General features: G+C 42.3%; 1 protein-coding gene across 1 annotated transcript; it reads left to right on the forward strand.

Moving 5' to 3' along the window:
• Positions 1-517: 517 nt before the first annotated feature.
• T265_15185 (hypothetical protein) lies at positions 518-20,187 on the forward strand (the record flags this gene model as incomplete). The annotated part of the gene is made up of 7 exons (XM_009176966.1): positions 518-726; positions 9,482-9,625; positions 12,310-12,449; positions 15,742-15,924; positions 16,674-16,774; positions 17,367-17,504; positions 19,981-20,187. Coding segments are annotated over 7 exons (1,041 nt in total), but the record flags the coding sequence as incomplete, so codon positions are not given.
• Between the last annotated feature and the right edge of the window lie 463 nt (positions 20,188-20,650).

The following is a 20,650-nucleotide window of genomic DNA, read 5'->3' on the forward strand; positions in this document are numbered from 1 at the left end:
ACTTACGGTTGAAGCAGAATCTCATACAGGCCCACAAAACAACCCACTTTGGAAGCAATTTCTAGGAACAAAGAAATATCGCATTCATGCAGTTGTGTCCTCCTGGAAGGGTTGACGATCAAAACCTCTTCACACGTCTCTTGTTCTCAGGATGTCCTAACAAACCATTGTGTGTACGTACTACAGGGGGGTTTGTTTTATGTGATGTGACTGCTTTACACACTTGGTAATCATGCATATCTGTGAATGACAACGTAGTGAACCTACAAAACCGTTATCACCAGGGCTACCATGACAAAGCACCTTTTGCCCCTTACTTTCCGGAACGCGCTATGATTGCTCGCCACGACCGTCTTAGCTCACGCCTATCTGAAGGACGGTTGCCATTAGCCAGCCATGTGTATGTATCTAGGATGTACCTTCTGAGTGATGTGGCTCCCCAAATGCCGCCTGGTATGCACTATGGGGTTCAGTTGTTCCACTGTACTCACTTGAATCGGCATTTGTTGTTCATCAGTTGGGCATACGTATAGCTGCAGAACTGTCCCTTCTATTTGCCCTCCGTTGATATTTCCTCGGATTTACAACGGATACAGGATGTCAAGATGGATCACATACGCATCACCGGAAACCGCTGGCATCACCTATTGTGAGCAGGGGTTCATCGACATACCTCGATGTAACAAACCAATCCAGAACGGATGCCTGCTCACCATACTCCTACAGGTGCAGTGTAACCATGGCAACTAGTGTTCGCACTTAAAGGCAGCAACAATCGTTCACTTCTAAAAATTACCAACATAGGTCTGCACAAACCTTGACTACCTGTGTACCATGATATGATGGATTCCAAACTCCATGCTATAAGATAGAAAAGAAGTTGTCAGGCCTTGCTAGAGAATCTCGTATTAATTTGAAAGTTGGAATGATTCAGAGGTGGCTATTATTCTACTACATTAGGAACGGAGACCAACCAACGGTCCATACGGTCCAACTCAATTTCAGGAACACCATAATCATTCTCTGAAGACATTCGAACCTCTTCCTGACCCATGTTAAAAAGTTGCGTTTAAGTGATTCTCGCTAGACGTTTTCTGTCAATTTAAAAGGAAGGTACAATATTAAACAGTTATTGGGAAGGGTGAAAGGAAGAAGGCCTTCGCTGTGGAGTTATTATTAGGAAATGCCAACTGACCGGTTACAGATCATTGAACAGGGAAGCAAAACTTTAATTTGCATCTTAGTTACAAAAATTGGACACCCGTCTTCTCCTGAACGAGTCTTCTTGAACTTTCCTGGAGATTCATTGACTCCAATCATTCGTCGGTCAAATCCAAGCAAATGTTACAAAGTGGCTCCACGAATTCCGCAATAGATCTCCCTTTTTCAATAGACGCAAAGCGAAATTCTACGAACAACACATAATACTCGCGTGCCTTCCCATCAGTGCTATTACCGTTACAAGGGTAGCGAGATTCGGTGTTCAGAACCACTTCCCCTAAGGGAGGTTTAGTGGGAAACTGATTCTATCTCGTACATTGCTCGATGTGTTTGACCGAAACCAAGTAGTATCCGTCCACCCAGTGCTGACTGCTCTCGAGCAAAGCTACTCAGCAGGTCACACTGATTTAAATCGACAAATGGAACATTCGCTCTCTCCAGTTCTTAGGTAAAACCCAGAACAGCTTCACGCCTAGACATAGGTGAGGCTGTAGAGTGAGGGAGACCTCTTTAGAATGAGGTCGCACTGGAACAAAGGAATATCAGAAAGCAGACACAACCTCACTGCAACAAACGCTCTGACTACTGAGGGCAGTTACTATTATTTACGAAATGTGCACGTAGAGCTATTACAAATGTCTTGTCTGGACGACCCTTGATCCTCGAGGATTCTCCACATATACGACCAGCTAATTAGGTTACATTATCTGCAACGAGGCGGGTGACGGGAGCGTGGCAACCCGAAGCTATTCACAAACGGTCAAGTTCTCGGCTCGGCAGGCTAACCCACCTCAGCTTTTATGGACCCTAGCATAAGTTAACCTAAAAATCATTCCAGCTCGGTAACTTATCAGCACTCCAGGGGACTAATTTGTATGGTCACATTATGGCGTTCAATTGCCAGGGGAGTATTTCACACCGATGATAAAACGGAGTTACTGAGGGGTTTTCCACTATTTTTGTGTCTCTTCGCTTTCACAAACTCAAGTTTTGCATCTCGAAGCCATCCTGTTTGATTCGACCAACATAAGTTACACTTTCGCAGATTGTTCTCCTTCCCAAGACTTTGCTCAACGTAACCGAAGTGCCTTCGTCTGTGAATTAGTTCAGTAGTTCCGGTCCAATCACCTTAATCCATTTTCTTGGAATAATGCATGAGAACATGTTCGTAACGTGTTTCTCAAGTGACATGTCCACAAATAGTTTACATGTAAACGGAGAGTGACTTCCAGCTGTTCAGTTTTTCCACAGAGTCAATTCGGTTAGTGTGTGGAGTTTGTTTGTTACTCAGAGGGTATTTAAGACTTGGGTAGTATGCGCTGTGCTATCAGTGACTCCTTTGTCCTATTTGCTTTTTGTATTATAATACATGTTATAGTATATAAGAAATCGCTTACGTTGGAAGATTGAACCGTTGAAAACGAATACGAGCCCCTGAAAGGATACCTCCTAGTGTCTTTTGACAACAGGTTGTAATACAAGTGTGGTGCTGTTGTAGGAAAGCTGAGTAAATTGTGGCATGAGCAAGGACAAAATCTATAAAAAGCTCAGAAGGAAGAATGTTTGTCAAGTGGCGAGCGAGGAATTTCCAGTTGAAATATACACTCGGGTAGCACGTGACCACGTGCCTTCCGTGATTGGAAAGTGAGTGGTAACCTATCCTTTCTATGCGCGAGCTCATTACACTGATGATTAGCCGCCCGTAGCCAAAAGCTTTGATGTTCAAACCATTAACCCGTGATCGCGCGTTCGAAACAGTCTGGACTTTCTTGAGATACTTACTGCTGGTGATTTACAATAAGGATGAAACGCCAGCACAGTGCTTCTGAGCTACTCCTAATGGATCAACTTAACTCTCTGAATTTCCAAGTTACCTCATACTATCGACAAGAAAGAGACTCGACTTTTAATCTAATCAGTGTACCGCATCACTCAAGCCTCTGGTCACTATTTCCCGATCACATACTCTAGTTTATAGTTAACCATTTGATAGGAGCCTCGGAAATCCATAACTCGAACTTAGTTCATGGATGTCAGACCTGTCCGCGTTTTTGAACCTATTTTTGTCCTCATTGAGGCTTTGTCGTTCTTGGGTTCGGTCGATGACGCGATTGTTATCACATACCTTAATCTCTTCAGTAGTATCGAAAACCAGTTTCTGGGACGTCATGTGGATTGACAACGTGTCAGAATTCTGGTAGCTCGGGCTACTTTATCCATAGTGTTTGCTGATAATGTTCCCTTGAATGACGACGAAACGTCTGCTGAGCTTGGCGAACGGGTCAACAGTCAGTTTTTAAGTAGCTTCATTTGGATCGTACGCACAAAAGTACTTGATTGTGTGTTCATGACCGTAAACTGACCGAGTAAATGCGAAGTTTCATGCCCGCAAAGACATGTGCTGGTATGTTACAAGTGCCAGGTGTCGAATACTTTGAGGCGATAAATCTGCGTCCTCCCTGGAGTGGCATAAATTTGGAGATCTGGGAAAACCCGAAACAGCTGGGTTCCGGTTTCGCCTTTTCTGAACCCCTCAAATGTTTTAATCAGTCATGTTTACACTTTAGAACCTAACTGAAGGTATGTGAAGTTGATGATTCATTTACGAACTAATGGTGGTAAGGTGAGACTGATATTCTTTGACCGAATATCGTTCCTATTGGAAATTAATGAAACATTTAATTGGCACATTCAGACGATGTTTTGCTTGAATCTGTCAACACCACTGTTTTAATTTGCAAACGAGTGCTTAACTATACAAATGGTGGTTTTGTTATCCTGTAACTTAATCTGAAAATTTAAACTGTGAATTTGCGTTCGTTGTTACTGCTGATCAGCGAAGCACTAAGCACAGTTCACGCTTCTGTCTGGGCGTGAATTCAAACAGTTCTGTTACTTTGATTGATCACCGTGTGTGCGGAAGTTGCCAGTGAATACAGCATTGCTGTTTGATATGAGTATGTCCATGAATTTGACGATATCCTTTGGAAAAGTAACGGTTAATTCTGCATTTGCGAGACATCCCAGTTAAGGGTATTCCAAGGATTTCCGTAAAACCTAATCAGGAATTAAAAGATTCGGTCAAATCACACATCTAACGCACCTTCATCCACTGCACAAACCGCCGAGCGAAGGCATTACCTAGATGGAAGGGAGTGACCGATACCGATGAAAGGAAGAAGGCGTTTGCTGCGGAGTTATTTATTAAGAACTGCTAACTGACTGGTTACAGGCCATTGAATAGGGAAGCATCTCCTTTACAAAAGCTGGACACCCATCTTCTTCCGAACGCGTCTTCTTGAACTTTCCTGGGGATTCATTGACTCCAATCATTCCTCGCTCAAGTCCAAGCAAATGCTACAAAGTGACTCCACGAATTCCGCAACAGATCTTCCCTTTTCAAAAGACGCAAAGCAAAATTCCACGGACAACACATACTACTCGCGTGCCCCCCATCAATAGTATCACCGTTACACCTATAGAAATTTCCAGCTGATGAGTCCTAATAGGAAGAAAAACGCAGACTTTATCAGGACCCCACCAAATGTTGCTTAAAACAGCCTAGTTACATTAAACATGAAAGTAGCTGAGCTGAATGAACAAGAACATGTTAGTGAGTGGATTGATATTGCGGGTGTTTCCAAAGTAAAACCATTTATCCTAGCCACAGTTTGTATTTAATACAGTTGAAATTCTAGTTTCTGTATGCCATTTCAGTCCTACTATTCGAAAAGCTGCAAACCTTTGGTTTGTTCATTTTCCATTCAGTCCAATAAGAACGATTTCAATTCCATCATACTTGTGTATTCACCGATACGGTTCAGATTCAAATACAAGCTGTCCGTTTCGCAGTTCTCTGCAGAAACGAACTGCATTGCTGTCCGGCTGTCATAAAGCTAGATCACGAGCTGTCAGCTCATATGATTTAACACTAAAATAAATAATAAAAAATGTGACAATCCTGGGAGAGATTTTTCACTGAAAGACTGTAAAATCCCTCTGTGATTTTCACCCGTTTGCTCGGAGTTCGGAGGAATCTAAACATGACATATCGTTTTTTGTCGACACATTACTAACTGATATGGATAAACCATAAAAATTGTCCCCGAATTGTCCCTCACAAAACTGGTTTCTTCAGTTTGCGAAGCTTGAGGTGGTTTTGTTTAACCTTGGCTTCAAATTATTTAAGTTGGGTTGCAGCTTTACTAGAAATGCCTAATTTTCTCACTTAGAATATTGTATTTTTCGGTTACGATTGCTCAATAACGAGCCTTATAATTTCCGTTTAATGCATCATGTTACTGATTTTTTGAAGGACTGCATACGTGCGCATGGGTTAGTCTCTGAGCGAGTAAATGAAAACCCAAAAATAAAAAAAACGAACTCGAAATAAAAAGAGCAAAAGTATTTAAACCACAAGGGGCTTGTTGTTGGTGTTTTGCTGCCAAGTTTGTTCCAAATGTGCAAGTTCTTTTACTGTGTAGATTTGTGTTGGTTTGTACGGAATGCGACCATCGGAAGTGCATACATAGTTTTTCGTACGCACGACAAGGAAGTAAAGAAGTGCTTTCCTGTGAACTTTTCGGTGGCCAACATATTGCGTCCACGCAATTTCAGAAAGAGCGATGAGACCCAGTGCATGACTCTACTGCTCTGCTTTCATCCGAGTGGGTGACGGCTACACCGTTCACCATGCTGAACCTATGTGTGATTTCCTGTTTTTTTTTTAAAACCTTTTTTGACCAAGCTACTCAGCTTACAGCAGGAATGGAACGTATGCATATTTGCTGAGCTGTTTCGCATGAATAATCGACATTTGGCCCTTTGAACATGAATCAGGAGGCTGATAAGGACTGCTCTCAAGTTAGTGGATGCTTATGTCCGCGTCCCCAATGAAATAAATGTCCTAGTTCGATCATCTCAAAATAGAAAGAAGCTTGAGGAGTTACTTTCGAGTAGCTAAATAGCACAATACGATTCTGGCACAAACTTGGTTAACTTCACCAACACACAGATGGAAATGTTACGTCACTATTAAGCCATTAAATTTGGGACAAAGAAATCGAAATTACTCGCATTTTTAGTTGTTCTTTATTGTTATCTGTACTTCAACATTGTGGTGGGGGCGGTCTGACTTCCGAATTCAAACTCGATGTAAGCGATGACGTTTGCGAAATCCTAGGAGTAAAATATCTCTTTTTAACTGACAATTAAAAAAGAAAGACAGGCACATTTGGGTCGAACCACCTTTGTAACTATTTAGGGATAAATGCGCTTTTGGATGAGACTGTCGGAGATGCATTCAGTGCAAGTCATCATCATTTCCGGGAAAGTAAGGGGCGTTTACCATGGCTTAGCCACTGGTTCACCATGAAACGGCGGGAATAGCTCAAGTAGTTGTTCCACAAAAACTCCGTCTGTTTTATTTTTTTCGCTCATCTGGGACTGCTTTTGTACTTCAGTGTTTAAAATACGTAAAAAAATCCAAACATCTTACCTAAGTTGCAACTTGAATGTTGATTCTGGCCGCAAGAATGTGTATTTTAGCTTTGATAAATACACGCATTTGCACACGAATTTGATTTTGACGGAAGGCCCGAGTGGGGGAAGTTGATTTGCTTCAAGTGAATTTGCTTTAACAGGGCGCCTCATTTTTCAGTTGCTACGATATTTGGGATATCGATAAACTTTTGAGTAGTGCAAACGTAACTGGCCCATTTATTGAGAAGCCGTTAGTTATTTCGTTCCAGCGCATGAACCAGATTTGATCCAAGCATTAGATGTTATTCAATCTGACTTTAGTTCATAACCGTACATTGTTCAGTCAACTCATCGCGTAGGTGACAGGGTTTGCAAAAGATATTTTAAAAAATCAATATTTCATTCCGTGTGTCAACAACTATGTCGGCTTCGCCTCCAAACTAGGCCAAGGCCACCTTCCCGTACTGCGTACATTGCCAATTGTTGTTTGCTCCTGTTGCCACTAACTACGTAAGGTGTTAACGATTGTTTTACTCATGACATGCATACTGCATTCGCTCATAGGAAGGTGTCTGAACAACATTCTAGGATGACAGAACAATAAAAAAACTTAGCTGCTCGGTGCGCATGAAAGAAGAAAACCCAAGTTTAACTGAGTTTTCAGCTTTACATGCCCAACCAGCTGGTCTCAGGAAACAACATACATGTGAGATTGGATCCAACATTTTTCTGGAAATATGAACTAGGTTGGTATTAGGCCGAGAACCTCACCAATATTTCACTTGATTTTGTGAATAAATTCACACGACAGGAACAGAGCTAGAAAGCGAAATGTTTACAAAGCAGACTTCCAATGTCTGTGGTCACAATTTAATCATCCAAGTTCATCTGAAAAGTAAGGTCGACAGCGAGGTGACTTACACCTTTGTTCCTGTTGCTTAACCGCTCCAGTTCGAAAGGTCAGAATGATACAAGGGGCGCATCTATTATTGTGCCTAGACGCATTAGTCAGCATGAGAGTGGATGCTCAGATGGCGATGAAAGGTCTCTCATTCAGTTTCCCCTAGGACGAGAGCTTGTTTGTGAGACACTGTTTTTTCAACATACTCAACAAATCTAGTGCTCGCATCTCACAGTGTTTCCCCACAATACCAGTTGTGGTTAGGACTGACATGCCCAGCAGTATATTACGGAACATTTCCTGTATCCTGCCATACTAAAAGGTATGTCTACCTAAATTTACTGATAACGCTGACGCGGTGTTTCCTTAATATTCGGATCCATAGAGGTTTCTCACTTGAATGCAACGTTATTTTAGTTGTTTTTCAAGCACCATAGAATAGCCAGTGGGTCATAGATTTTCAGCTCACTACCAAAAGGTCCAAGTGCAAAGTGAAAATTCAACATGTCATTGTATCCTTTGTGACAAAAGATGAGAAGTAAATACCCATCTGCTTGAAAACAGCATGCAATCTACTGGTAAAATACACTCAGACTGTAGAACGAGTCAGCACCGTAATCGATAAATTTCTACCTTTTATTTTTCTTTCTCATTTTGCGCACGTAGCAGTCGTATGTGTTATTCTGTTTTGAATCAAACTGAGTGGTTGCGTGAGATAACACATGAAATTTTGTGGCACTCACCAGCAAGACGGTTGACGTGACTCCTTCTTTTCTGACTTCACTATTTTTTCATTATTCCCGCTTAATTTTGAAGCCAAAAATATCATACATCCATTTCGATAACGGTGCTGTTTAAATAGAAAATGGCACATTATTACTACTTTATAAGATCGAATCGTTTCCCGATCTTGTTCGGATGAAAGCAGGTTTCCTGGCCGGACGGTCATATAAGCTCTGGATACGCAAAGTATGACTGAAGACGCTGGCGTGATTACCGTGAAAAAATTAACGGGGACTTTGGCTACTGAGATATTCAGTATAGCATCATCGAACATTAAAAACCACTCATCTTTGCAAGCGTTTATGATCAGCCAGTTCGTGCGCCGGTTCTGTTTGTCGTCACATCCGTAGACGGATGTGAGTACGTGACCAAATGCATTAGTTTTTCTACCCTTGTCAAAGTGTTCAAGTGGCAGTATTAAATTAAATGAAAAAAAGCGAAATTTGTACTTCATTCACATTCAAAGAGGTTTTTTTTCAATGCTGAACATTCCTGATCCTCACTAAGCCTTTAATCTCTTTTTTAAATGCCATAAGCTTTCTTGCATTTATGCTTTCGGTCAGGATTGTAAGACTTTCCAGCTAAAAACTTCATCCATCTAGCTCAACAGCTCTACCTCTCTACAACAGACCTTCCATGCAAACCATTCGCTGGATTTCAAAATATAATTTGACGATTCTGGGAAGTTTTTCCTGTTTTATTAGCAGACAGCAATCCTGAACAGTTCCGAAATGTTTCAAAAGAATTGTGTAAAGTTCTAAGACTTCATGAGAACGGAAGCAAACATTGATGTGATTACTTTGTGTGTGGGAGGGGGTAGGGTAGATACAAGTATTCCACACCCGTTCCAATGTCTGAAACTTACATAGATACACGTAGGGGCCTATCTAGGGCTTAGATATTTTTACATAAATAGGGTACATTATTTTCCGCTTTGGACAAGTATCGAACTCCAAGGGGTGAAAAACACAAAAATAATTCATGTGTTGTTTCACTCAGCATGTGGATGAACGTAATTTTCATACTTCCGGTTTATTGTGTGTTATTGAAAATTTCCAGACAATATTCTTTCCCACAGCTTTTACCCTTAACCAGTATCTCCTCGTTTGCTATTTGGCCATGTGCGTGTGTACGCCGTTTGAGTACATGGTTCTGTTCACCATCATAGCCAACTGTGTATGTCTTGCAATGGAAGTGCACTTGCCAAGCAAAGACAAGCGTCCTCTCTCCGAAAAATTGGTAAGTACTTTCTTGACTTTTCGCTGTCTGCTCTGTCAAACATCTGCTAATTAAAACGGTGGTTCACTTGGGCAGTCAGCCCGAGCCCAGCCCGACCTACTAGCTGGATTCCACGTTGATTCGGCGTCTCATTGATGCTTGCCTTATGGTTTTAGAGCACAACAAATAATCACTTCCACTCGCAAATAAAAGTGTGAGAATTCTGGCAGCGTCACCATCCAGCCAGTAGGAGAATTCGCTGGATGACTGCTTGATCACCGAGGAAAACTCGGCTGCAAATAGTGCGTATTTCGCGTCGGCTGTGGTAGACCGAACCAGCTTTGCATCAGATGTACAAAATTTGATCAGCACTTGAATCCATATAATTGGTCGTAATTGAATTAGCTGAATCCTGTTTAATGTCACGCACGAAACGCATCAGTCTGTCTCGTTGTCTTTAGCGAAAAAGCTGTACGTAGAATTTGACCTTTGGAAGCGTTACAATCGTAAAAGTGGTGTACGAGACACAAAAAAGCGCTATGTTTACGTATACCGTCAGGTGGTATTTTTGTTTCAAGGACTATGGGATCAATGTGGCTATAGTGCGTTTCGCAGTCATCGACAGTATTTTTAACATGAAGCTAATACGTTGGTCATTTTTACGATTTAGACAACATACACGTGTCCTAAAAACTGTTTACAGCACTCGCTTCTTCAAAGAATCACCTGCAAATGCCAGAACCCTTTCTCGCTGTGGGTGCCTCCTCGTGATGATAGCGACCAGCAAGAACCCCAACGCATGCTTTTTACCCTGTGAATAAGTCAAATTGTCGATAATTTAAACAAATGTTTTGGGATTGGCGATAGAAAATTTCATCCCGACTGGATTGAGTGCCCCGGATATTGCGCCCCCAATGTTGCCCATTTGGTATCTACGAGTGCAGTATGGCGAGCCTGGCTATTTTTCGGCTTAAAGATGCTCTGGTATGTTGACACTTTGTGCACCCCCAAGTGAAACATTTTGTTCATATAAGGAGTCTGACGTGTCGAAAATGCCCACGACATCAACTTCTAACTTACAGACTAACTAGTGAACCTAGGTCGAGGATACTGGAAACATTCATTGTGGGGGAATTGATTGGTCGCTTCACTTTTAAGGTAGTTGATTCCTCCAAGCCAGGTAAGGTAAAACTCAGTGTCTACTTAATAGCATTGTTTGACCTTGACAAGTAATAATCCACGCCCGTTCCATTCCACCCACAGCCGTCTCTTAAGATGTTTGGCTGCAGCTCAACTGCTGACTCAAGTTGCTGTTGTCGTAAAGCCCCTGCATCTGCAACTCCAACCGTAAAGCAAACGCCTTTTTGTAACCAGCAACTAGCCATTCACCTACCACGCCATCCGTGATTTTAGCCACAGTGCACACAATATTGATTAGACCAAATTGATTTTAGCCACAGTGCACACAATATTGACCAGATACTTATCACGTTTGGATAAAAGTACATCAGCACCCATGTCTCAGCCCCCATACATGGGATGGAAAACGGTTTAATTTCATCGAAAAGTGAGTGACTGCTCTCGGTCGAACAACGACGATGCAAGCACAAATTTCACGAAATCTCACTGTCGCAATTGACATGACTCAGAAACCAGATACCGAGCGGACCCACATTGCACGTAATTAAGTGAACACGCTGCTGCCACCAAATGTCACTAGCCTGGTAGATGACAGTTTTAGTGTACCATTCCAGGAAGTTTCCGAAGACGGAGATGGGACCACATGCAAATATGGATCCAGGTGAAGTGTTATTTGTCTTGTAGACGCAAAAGATCCGAAGGAAATGAAGATGCACCCCTTGACTAGAATTTCTTCACAATACAAAACATTGCCAGCATTTTCCCGCTTGATTTAGTTAAAGATATGTTTTGTTGAATAATTTAGGTTGGAGAGTCACTCACGTTAATCATTGACCTTTACTGGACCTCATGGCAGTCACAAGAACTGTGCTTGCGTAGTTAAGTAATTTGGTCGGATCCACAGCTGAGTTTGACCGACACTGTCCGAATGACCTGACCAAACGTTCACCCTAATGGACTTTGACTTTCCGATGTCTAGTGCTGCCATGCTGACTTTTGTGAAAACACGTCCTACGACCAGTTACCTAGTCAGTTACTTACTACCTTGGCAGATGTATAACTGGTTCCTTCACTCCTCATCGACCGGATTTAGCTGCAGTTGGAGAGCGGGACAAATGGGCTCACGGTCTTGTTATCGCACCTGTCCGGATTCTCACTTGCATCGTGGTATCTAGCTGAAGTACAATCCGAAGTAGCAGAACAAGTCAGGTGGCCCGGCTAAAAGCCCGCTGTAGCCTCGGTTGGAGCAACCAGCGGACACCAAGTTATGGTTCAAGGCAAAATCGCAGAAGACCTTTAGTGAAGAGGTCACCGATGATGAACGATAAGATGTATGGTCACAGCCACATAGGAACTTGCAAACGTAGCATTGACTCATCGTCCATTTTCACTGTCTAAGCGGGAAGCTTGCGCCAGTCACGCGAACTAGCAATACAATCTGATATTTCTAAGCAACAATATCATGAGATCCTAACCGTGTTGTAACACTTTCAAACCCGCTCCGTTCCGAAAAACTGACGTGAGGAACCTGCTTAACGCAACTTATTCTCTTTTTCGTCGAACAGGAAATGACCGAGAAATACTTTATGGGTATTTTTACCTTTGAGGCCTCTCTGAAAATCATCGCTCTGGGATTCATACTGCACAGCGGGTCATATTTACGAAACGTTTGGAATATTCTCGACTTCATTGTTGTTGTAACCGGGTAAGTTTTGCCTTACTTGAGTGAATTTTTCAACTTGCCCTGGGGATAACAAGTGGATCTGAATTAAGTTTCTAAGAGATTTTGCAAGCTGATTCAATAAGATAGAACAATAACTTGCATAGGAGCGACCAGACGGTTTTTTTGTGTCAGTGCAGTACACTGTTTGTGGGCTACCCATCTTTTCTAAGGAATAGAGTTGGACAATATTCCACCCTCCACAAGCAATATTCAGTCAATTCTCTTCCTTTTTGCATGCTGACAACACGTTTAGTTGCAATGACCGATACGGTGATCATAGTCGACCTATCCTACCTATTATCCAGCCATCTCGAGTAACAAATATACGAATAAAACTCATTGATAAGGCGAGAAAAAAAATCACGAAAAGCACCGAACAAAGTGAAATCCAAAAGGCGCACCGCGCATAGTTGTTACAACAGCCCGAAAGTTTCAAACTCTGTTGCCAAGGCAATGTAAGGCCCAGGATACTTGAGTGCTTGACAAATTCTCAGAGGACCGAGTCAAACAGATTTTGTAGGCTACATCAGGCTACTGTCCAGTAACTTGAAATGAGTTTATCAACGAATGGTGCTCATCAATTATGTCCTGCTTGATTTTGCCCACACACTCGCTTGAAAACGCTTACGGCCGAAATGCGAGTATCCTGCTTTGCAAAAAAAACAAGGCTAGGGAGCAAGAATTTTTAAATATCCCGCTTCCTTGTAAGTTGAGTCTAATTTTTTTGTTCGCCCATTTCAGACATGATTGACTATTTTTATTTTCTGGATTACCAGATCAAAATAGAATTTCCTAAATCCAAACAAATTTTTGCTTGGACGGAATATACAATGTGAGCAGGGGTACATGGATATAAATTGAAAAATTCAGCTGTTGTTTAGCGGTAGAGATCCTATGTTTCTTATAATATAGTAAATTGAAATATGTATTTATATTTATGTTATTATACATCTATATGTTCATACTTGTATATGTATATATTTATATTGTTTTATTATAAATTGTATTGTGCTGGATTTCGGCAACACTTAAACAAAAAGATTTAGGATCACCGAGCAATAGGTGAGCAAAAATATCAAAACCTAATACTGGAGTGGAAGTTGCGAAGCAACTGTAGCACTACGGCCAAAACTGTGAACAGTAGAGAAAACAGGAATCCTGATTCTAACACTACGCTAAGGACAAGCCAAAGCATTCGTGTTGATCGCAAGTGATCTCTAAGTGGAAGTTGAAACAGGCGAGTTTGCTTTGGACGCAATTTCCTGACTCATATACACCAAGCGGTTCAAGCTTGTTGCTTCTGGAGACCGAGCATGATATTTGGACTCCGTTAGCTGAGTCACGGGATCACTGTATGTCATTTTTGTTCCAAGGCCACCTAAGGCTACTTTACGCGTTTTGATACTCGTCTAGTCGGTCCACCAGAACAATGCAAGCCCACTGGCGTAAGAGACTGACTAGCACTCCTCTAATTCGGATTCGTCATCCTACCACAGTGTCTTCCAAGACTGTCCGTGATTTCAAATAATGCTTTATCTTCTGTACGGTTTGATTTGTCATCAAAGAAATGCTTCTCAAACAATTTTTATTCTACGCAGTCAAGTAAAAAGGTACCGCAAACTTCTGATATATTCGTTTTCCTTGATAATCTTTAGCAGAATTTGCACTTGCCACTCACTTCACGCACACTTTAAAAATGTTCACAATTACTTCCAGGGTAACCTGAAGTTAAGCTGTTTGCGTGTGCAGCAGCTGAAGCCTAGGTCGAAAGTGATCTAAGCATACGACTTTTTTGTGGCAGTTGTGTTCTGACAGTCCTTCTGCAAAAAGTGGTGTTTGTCTCTCGTCTAACAACTACGCGTGGCAATTAGTCCCAAATTTCTCAGCCGCCCAAGACAACAAAATAGATGCAGATCAAGACACGCCTAAATGAATCAAAACTGCTCAGATACAGAGTTGGTTTTCCAATCTACGCATTTTCGAAAATCACAATCCCATAATTAAAATTTAGCTCATAAAAGAACGGGTAATTTTTGTACCACAGTGTTATTCCCGATTCATGTGCAGGTGTGTTTTACTTTTCTTGCCTGTAGACCTCAGTCCACTTGTGTCCACAACCACCGTGAGTTCGTCTGAAGCGAAATTTTTCAACTCTACTGTCGGTTGTCCTTCCACATTATTAAGTTATGTGTTTAGAAGGCCTCGGAAGTGGGTGAATGAGCCCTACAGTTGTCCGAAAAGAGACAGTGGCTTCTGCTTCAATATTACATTCCGTCTTTCGGCTGTACCTAAAAAACACATGAATAACAATACAGTTTGTCAGTCTGGATATTCAGCACGTACGGAAAGACAGTAGAGCGTGCTGATCGAAAAAATAACCAATTTGTGGCCTCATCCATTCCAACAGGTGGCCATCTCATTAGCATGAAGGAAAAAGGAAGCGAGGATATTTTACCACCCACTATTTATATTGTGCCGTCGGAATCAGAGATCACCAGTTGTTTTTTTTTGTGGAGGGGTTTGGGCACATTGCCCAAAAGCTGATGTTTTCGTAAACTTCATGGTATCAAATGACAGTAAAAGAAACTGAATTCAGCTGCTGAGTACTCTTCATCAGCAGCCTACATAATTTCAAAATCAGGCAGACGAACAGATGGACCAGTAAAATTGCAAATAAGGGGCAAAGCTCATTAGAACCCAGATCTGGCTGGGTAAAAGTAATAGGATTGTAGATATGACCATGGACTTATCAAGACAAGGCTGCCGTAAATTCCAGTTGATTGCACACATGAAACGTACAGCTTGGAATAGTCAATAACTCGGCAGTGTAATAGATAGCTTTTGTTTTGACGACTTATGATGGAGTGACTGTTTCTAGTTGCTTGTCCTCGTTGCATTCCAGTGACCAAACTGGACAGAAGTTTTAAGCTACTAAGGACTAAATTCTTTGGGTGTTTTCATGGGTATCTGTTACCGAAAGCGCACTGAAAAGGTAAACAGAGCAAGAGCTAACCAGTTCTCTCGTCCAGGTGGGTTTCTGTCATTGTTTGCTTTATCTTCATGAACAAGGCTAGTGACAACATAGAGTGCTGTTGCGAAAGTTCGCTTCAGTCGCCGCTGCTCTCACCTGTCACTTTGGCACCCTTTAAAAGGTACTGTGAGATGGCGAGATGGGCCTGATGGACGAGATAGTTCAGTTTTCAGAGCGCAAATATACTGACCAGAAGGTCAGTGTTTCGAACCCGACCTCTGCCTCTGGACTTCCCCTGTCTAGGCTTGGGCAACCTGGCGGTGACTCAGTCCCCCTGCTGCCTTCTGGTGGCATGCCAGCTGGACGCCGAAAAAGTGTACAGCTGAACGATTTGGATTTTAAACCGTACAGCGATGACAACCGTGTTTTAGTTGCATCACTTCGTTTCCTTTGCCTTTCCAAATTTATCCCGTGTTCTTCGATAAAGTCACTCGGATGGTCTTCATTCTGCAGCACGGCTGAAATGACATGTTTTCGAGGATTCCTAATGTCTTGTCCCAGCGTACTGTTTTGGCTCTGGTAAACTGATTTTGTGCTCAAGTTTGTATGCAATTTGATGAACGGAAACTTTCAGGATATGATGGAATATATTCAGTAGGGCAATAGGGAGATAATTAAATTCTGCATTCATTTTTATTCCTAAACGGGCTTTTTCTGGAGCTCTTGGACACATATGATCTACGTTGGTCACGATCGACTATTATGTTCAGCTGGGGTTGGAGACTTACCGATATAACACGCCGAGGCTTTATTGTTCGACTGTTCCCTAAATGGCTCAAATTTTCAGATTTGCTGTGGAATCTATGTGAAGCGCGTATTAAACAATCCGCAAGTATATACTCTGAATCGCACAGGTCGACAGAGTCCCCAACAGGTCAATTATAGATGCCTCCAGTGGAGATTAGTTGGACTGGCTAGAAGTTTTTGTGGTGATGAAGGAGAAAAGTGATATTTTTTTATTTTGCTAGTTAGAAGCATTTTTCGCAATAGCTTAGCCGGCAGAGTGCTTACCGCTAATGACCCTTAACACTCAATATACGTCCAATAGCATATCCATTAGGTTAACGAAAAAATAACTCTCGTGCTGTTTGATAGCTTATGCTGTAATTCGTGTAATAGCACAAATTGTAGAAGCCTGAAGAAGAAGGTACATTCCCTTTTTTCGCTGTTTTCAGGTTTTTGACCATGTTTATGACGTCAGGAAGTGGAGTCAACTTGCGGACACTGCGAGCAGTTCGTGTTCTCCGGCCACTAAAGCTTGTTTCCGGCGTTCCAAGTAAGTTACGCCTCGCGTGTATCAGGTATTAAACGAAGTCGACATAGGGGAATACACGGCTTACAATTATCAGTCTGGTGGTTCTGTTTTTTTGAGATGATGCTTCCAAATTTTGTTGTAAAATGCTAAGTTTCGGTCCCAAAAATACTAAGAAAAAATTAGTGCGTGCAAAAGCTTTGAGAAGAACATAGCGAGATTGGCTGCAGCCGTTAAAATGATAGTTGATAAAAGTCCCCATCTGGTTGGATTTGCAGGTTCGGCTGTTTTTGCTGGACTACTTATAGAATTGAATGAAGAACGAGAATATCTGGCAATAAAATATTCCCCGATCTAAAGGGGATGAGTGACAAGGATGTCAGGCTACCTGGCCCATCAACAAACCTTTCATTCCCGGTTAATCGGAATTCTGATATTGCCATGGATAAGATATCCCAAGTGAAAGATACTTTTGTGTGAATTTGCACGCTTTCTCCTTGATGCTTGATGTATTTAGTAAGGTATTCAGAATATTCATTTGTCCATTTCAAACTGGCTCCTTTCACTGCTTAATGCGCGACCGGGTTAAATTTTGAGAGGTTAGAGATCCATATAGGGGCGAGATGGCCCAAGTGGTTAGAGCGTGAACCTACTGACCGGAAGGTCCGTAGTTCGAACCCGACCTCTGCCTCTCGACTGCCCCTGTCTAGGCTTGGGCAACCTGGCAGTATCCCAGCCCTCGTGTTTCCTGCGGGTGGCATGGCATGCTAGACACCGAAATGGTGCCACAACTGAACGATTAACTTGTTTTATTTATAGTTCCATATAGCAGGGCAGCGAAAGCCCACCAGTGATAGAAGGAATTTTGTATTAAGCGCGTATCACTGATCAGAAACCTTTCCTTCACTTGCTTTGCAGACGCCTGATGCAGATTGGCTTGAGGCGGGGAAGCAAAACTCGGTTTTTCAGGAAATCTTCAGTACATCAGAGTGCAAACCGATAATGCGCAAACGCACATCCGAAAAGTTACTGGCCACCAACAAATGCAGCACGTCTAGCAAGTGTAAAACAGGGAACAGAACCTACCGATGCAGTTACCAGCACCTGTCTGGGTTCGAGGGCTCGTTATAACAAATTATAGCAACTGACCAGAACTGATTCGTGTTTGATGATGTATGTCATAACGCGCTCCTCAAACGCAAATTGATTTACAGTTGTTGCTGGTTGCGAGATATTGTAGGATGCACACTCACGTGACTTGACTCACACCAAAGGGGGGAGCACTGGACTCGAGTTTCGCTCTTATTAGGGGTCACCATCCCTGTCCGGGTTTTGAACTCCGTACATGTGACATGCAGGGCGAGCGTGTTAGCAGTACTCCACCAGCTTGCGCTGGAAACATCTGAGTTTTTGACTGAAAATGTTCCAGCTTGATTGATGTCAGCGCAAGACCTGACACCTCGAACGAGAACCCAGTAACGTACCTTGGTTCTGTCGATCGATTAGTCTGGTCAGAATTTCGGAGTCATGTAGCGCCACAGACGCTTGACACTTTGTTACAGGTGCTGGCGGGATACTGTAGAGTACGCACGCACGTGACACCGGCTGGGACACTGGTCTTTCAGTCCTGACTTGCCCACTAATTACCAGCTATTGCCTCCACCGCGGACAAACCCCGAGGATGCGACAGAGTGAGACCTGGAGAGGCACGAACTGAGCAGGTCTCTCAAAAAACTATCACTCCCTATAATAAACTCTTGTCACAGTTAGCGCACCGTAGCTGTGAGACACGTTTGTGTGCAAACCATAGATTTGGTGAGTGCCCGAATAAATCATAATAATCATTATATGCGACCTAACAGACTGGTGAAAGAGTCTGCATCTAGTGTCTTCAAATACTGCCTAGAATCTACCATTTTTTTAAATGCTTGCTTTCTGCTCCCATTCGTGCATCACGTTTGAACTTAAAAGCCCATTCGAGAAGAAATATTGTAGGGGAAAAGCTAAGCAAAAGTAACTGTCTGAAAAACTGTCTGAGCAGCAAAAAATTCCCAGAAAGAGGTTTTGAAGTGGTCACATAAATTACCTAGTTCCTACACCGCTGTCAAATCCGCTGTGTGGTCTTAATGTAGTGCTCAAATAAAGAATGCACGTGAAGCAGTAGGGACAAGTTATGTACGTATTTAAAACGATTGAATAAGTCAACATCACACAAACCACCATATACGAACCAAACCAACCGCGTAGACAGACTGCATCGAACAACCCGATTTATTTTAAGGCACCGAACAACTGTCGAACCACTACCACTCTGTTTTTGACGACCCGCTTTGTCGCTTGTCGTAGACTTGATTCCAAGCGTTTTTTTCTGCTCGTTCCACGTTCGTCTGTTTGATTGATGGTTTTCCCGGTGGGTTACAAGTAAGCCAAACCCTAATCGATCCGGTGAAGTGACATACATTGGATTGTTTAAAGTTCTGCAATTAACTGAGAAGAAGGTACCTCATCCGTAGATGTTTCGATTTGCGACAAGGACGGCATACAAGACGGATAAAAAAAGTGATTTTGAAAAAGTCTTGTTTCGGTTTGTTCCCGCTAGTATTTGTTATTCAAGTAGTTGGGAAAAATCGCAGGCAAAATTATGATAGGCTGCTTCCCACACCGGAACTTTGGTCCTCCATCGAACCGAAGCATGGAATACAAGCGTGATATGCGACTGGATTTAGACATCTGGACTATTACTCTCCTTATGCTTAACTTCTACCCACTTATCATTCAGTCGGTCAGCTGTTATTCATTCAATGACATCACTAACTGTTATGTGGCTGACATGCTTCCGAATTAGTGGTCAGTGTTTCCAAAACTGCTTACTAGCACTTGTAATTCAGGGAGATTTGTGAGCTTCCTCGGTGGAGCGTCACTAGTTCCCCAGAGTTGAATTATTCCACCAATGTGTTACAGAGAGTGTAACTCAGATGGATCATCCACGTAGGTAGGTACATAACCCAACAATGTTGGACTTCTACGAATCCAAAATGACCATAGCGTAAGGTTTGAAACTGCACGCACACAGAAGTGAAGGTCAATTCCTTCGTTACTCTAAGAAAGTTACAAAACCAGAGGGTATATAATTGCAAATCAATTTGGTTTTAACGATAGACCCAACTGAATCTCTCGTTTATGATATTCTACAACTGGATGTGCTGCACACAGGCCGCCTCATGTTTCAGTTGGCACGATATTCGAGATACTGCAGTATATTTTCGTAGAGGAAACTACTCACAAGTTTGCTGAAAACTCTTCGACAGCCCACGAGCGGTTTCGCCGTTCCTGGAGCTCATCAGGTAGGCGCAGTTCCCGAGTTTCCGTCAACCCTATGTTGTGCTCCTTTATGAAAATCTACTGCGATATCTCGAATATCGTGCCAACTGAAATATGAGGCGGCCTGTGTGCAGCACATCCAGTTGTAGAATATCATAAACGAGAGATTCAGTTGGGTCTGTCGTTAAAACTAAATGGATTTGCAAATGAGTGTATTTCTCGAAAATATTCCAAGTTATGCTCCAAGTAGATCATAAGGTTGACGTAAACTCGGGGACTGCGCCCACCTGATGAGCCCCAAGAAGGACGAAACCGGTCGTGGGCTGTCGAAGAGTTTTCAGCAATCTTGTGAGTAGTTTTCTTTAAGAGGGTATATAAGTTAAGTAGATTCAACCGTCTGAAATAATTTAAACACACCATGCCCTGGTGACTCATAAGCCAACTGTTCCGCAGTATGCAGTTTACCCGTGTGACTAACTCGGAGTAGAGAGAAATATCTTGTACAGGAAATCGAACTCACTATCTTCGGTGGTACATACAAATGCTACTATTGGGATATGGAACACGTTCTTGTAGACA

This window comes from Opisthorchis viverrini (genome assembly GCF_000715545.1).
Source record: "Opisthorchis viverrini unplaced genomic scaffold opera_v5_384, whole genome shotgun sequence".
Classification (NCBI taxonomy): domain Eukaryota; kingdom Metazoa; phylum Platyhelminthes; class Trematoda; order Opisthorchiida; family Opisthorchiidae; genus Opisthorchis; species Opisthorchis viverrini.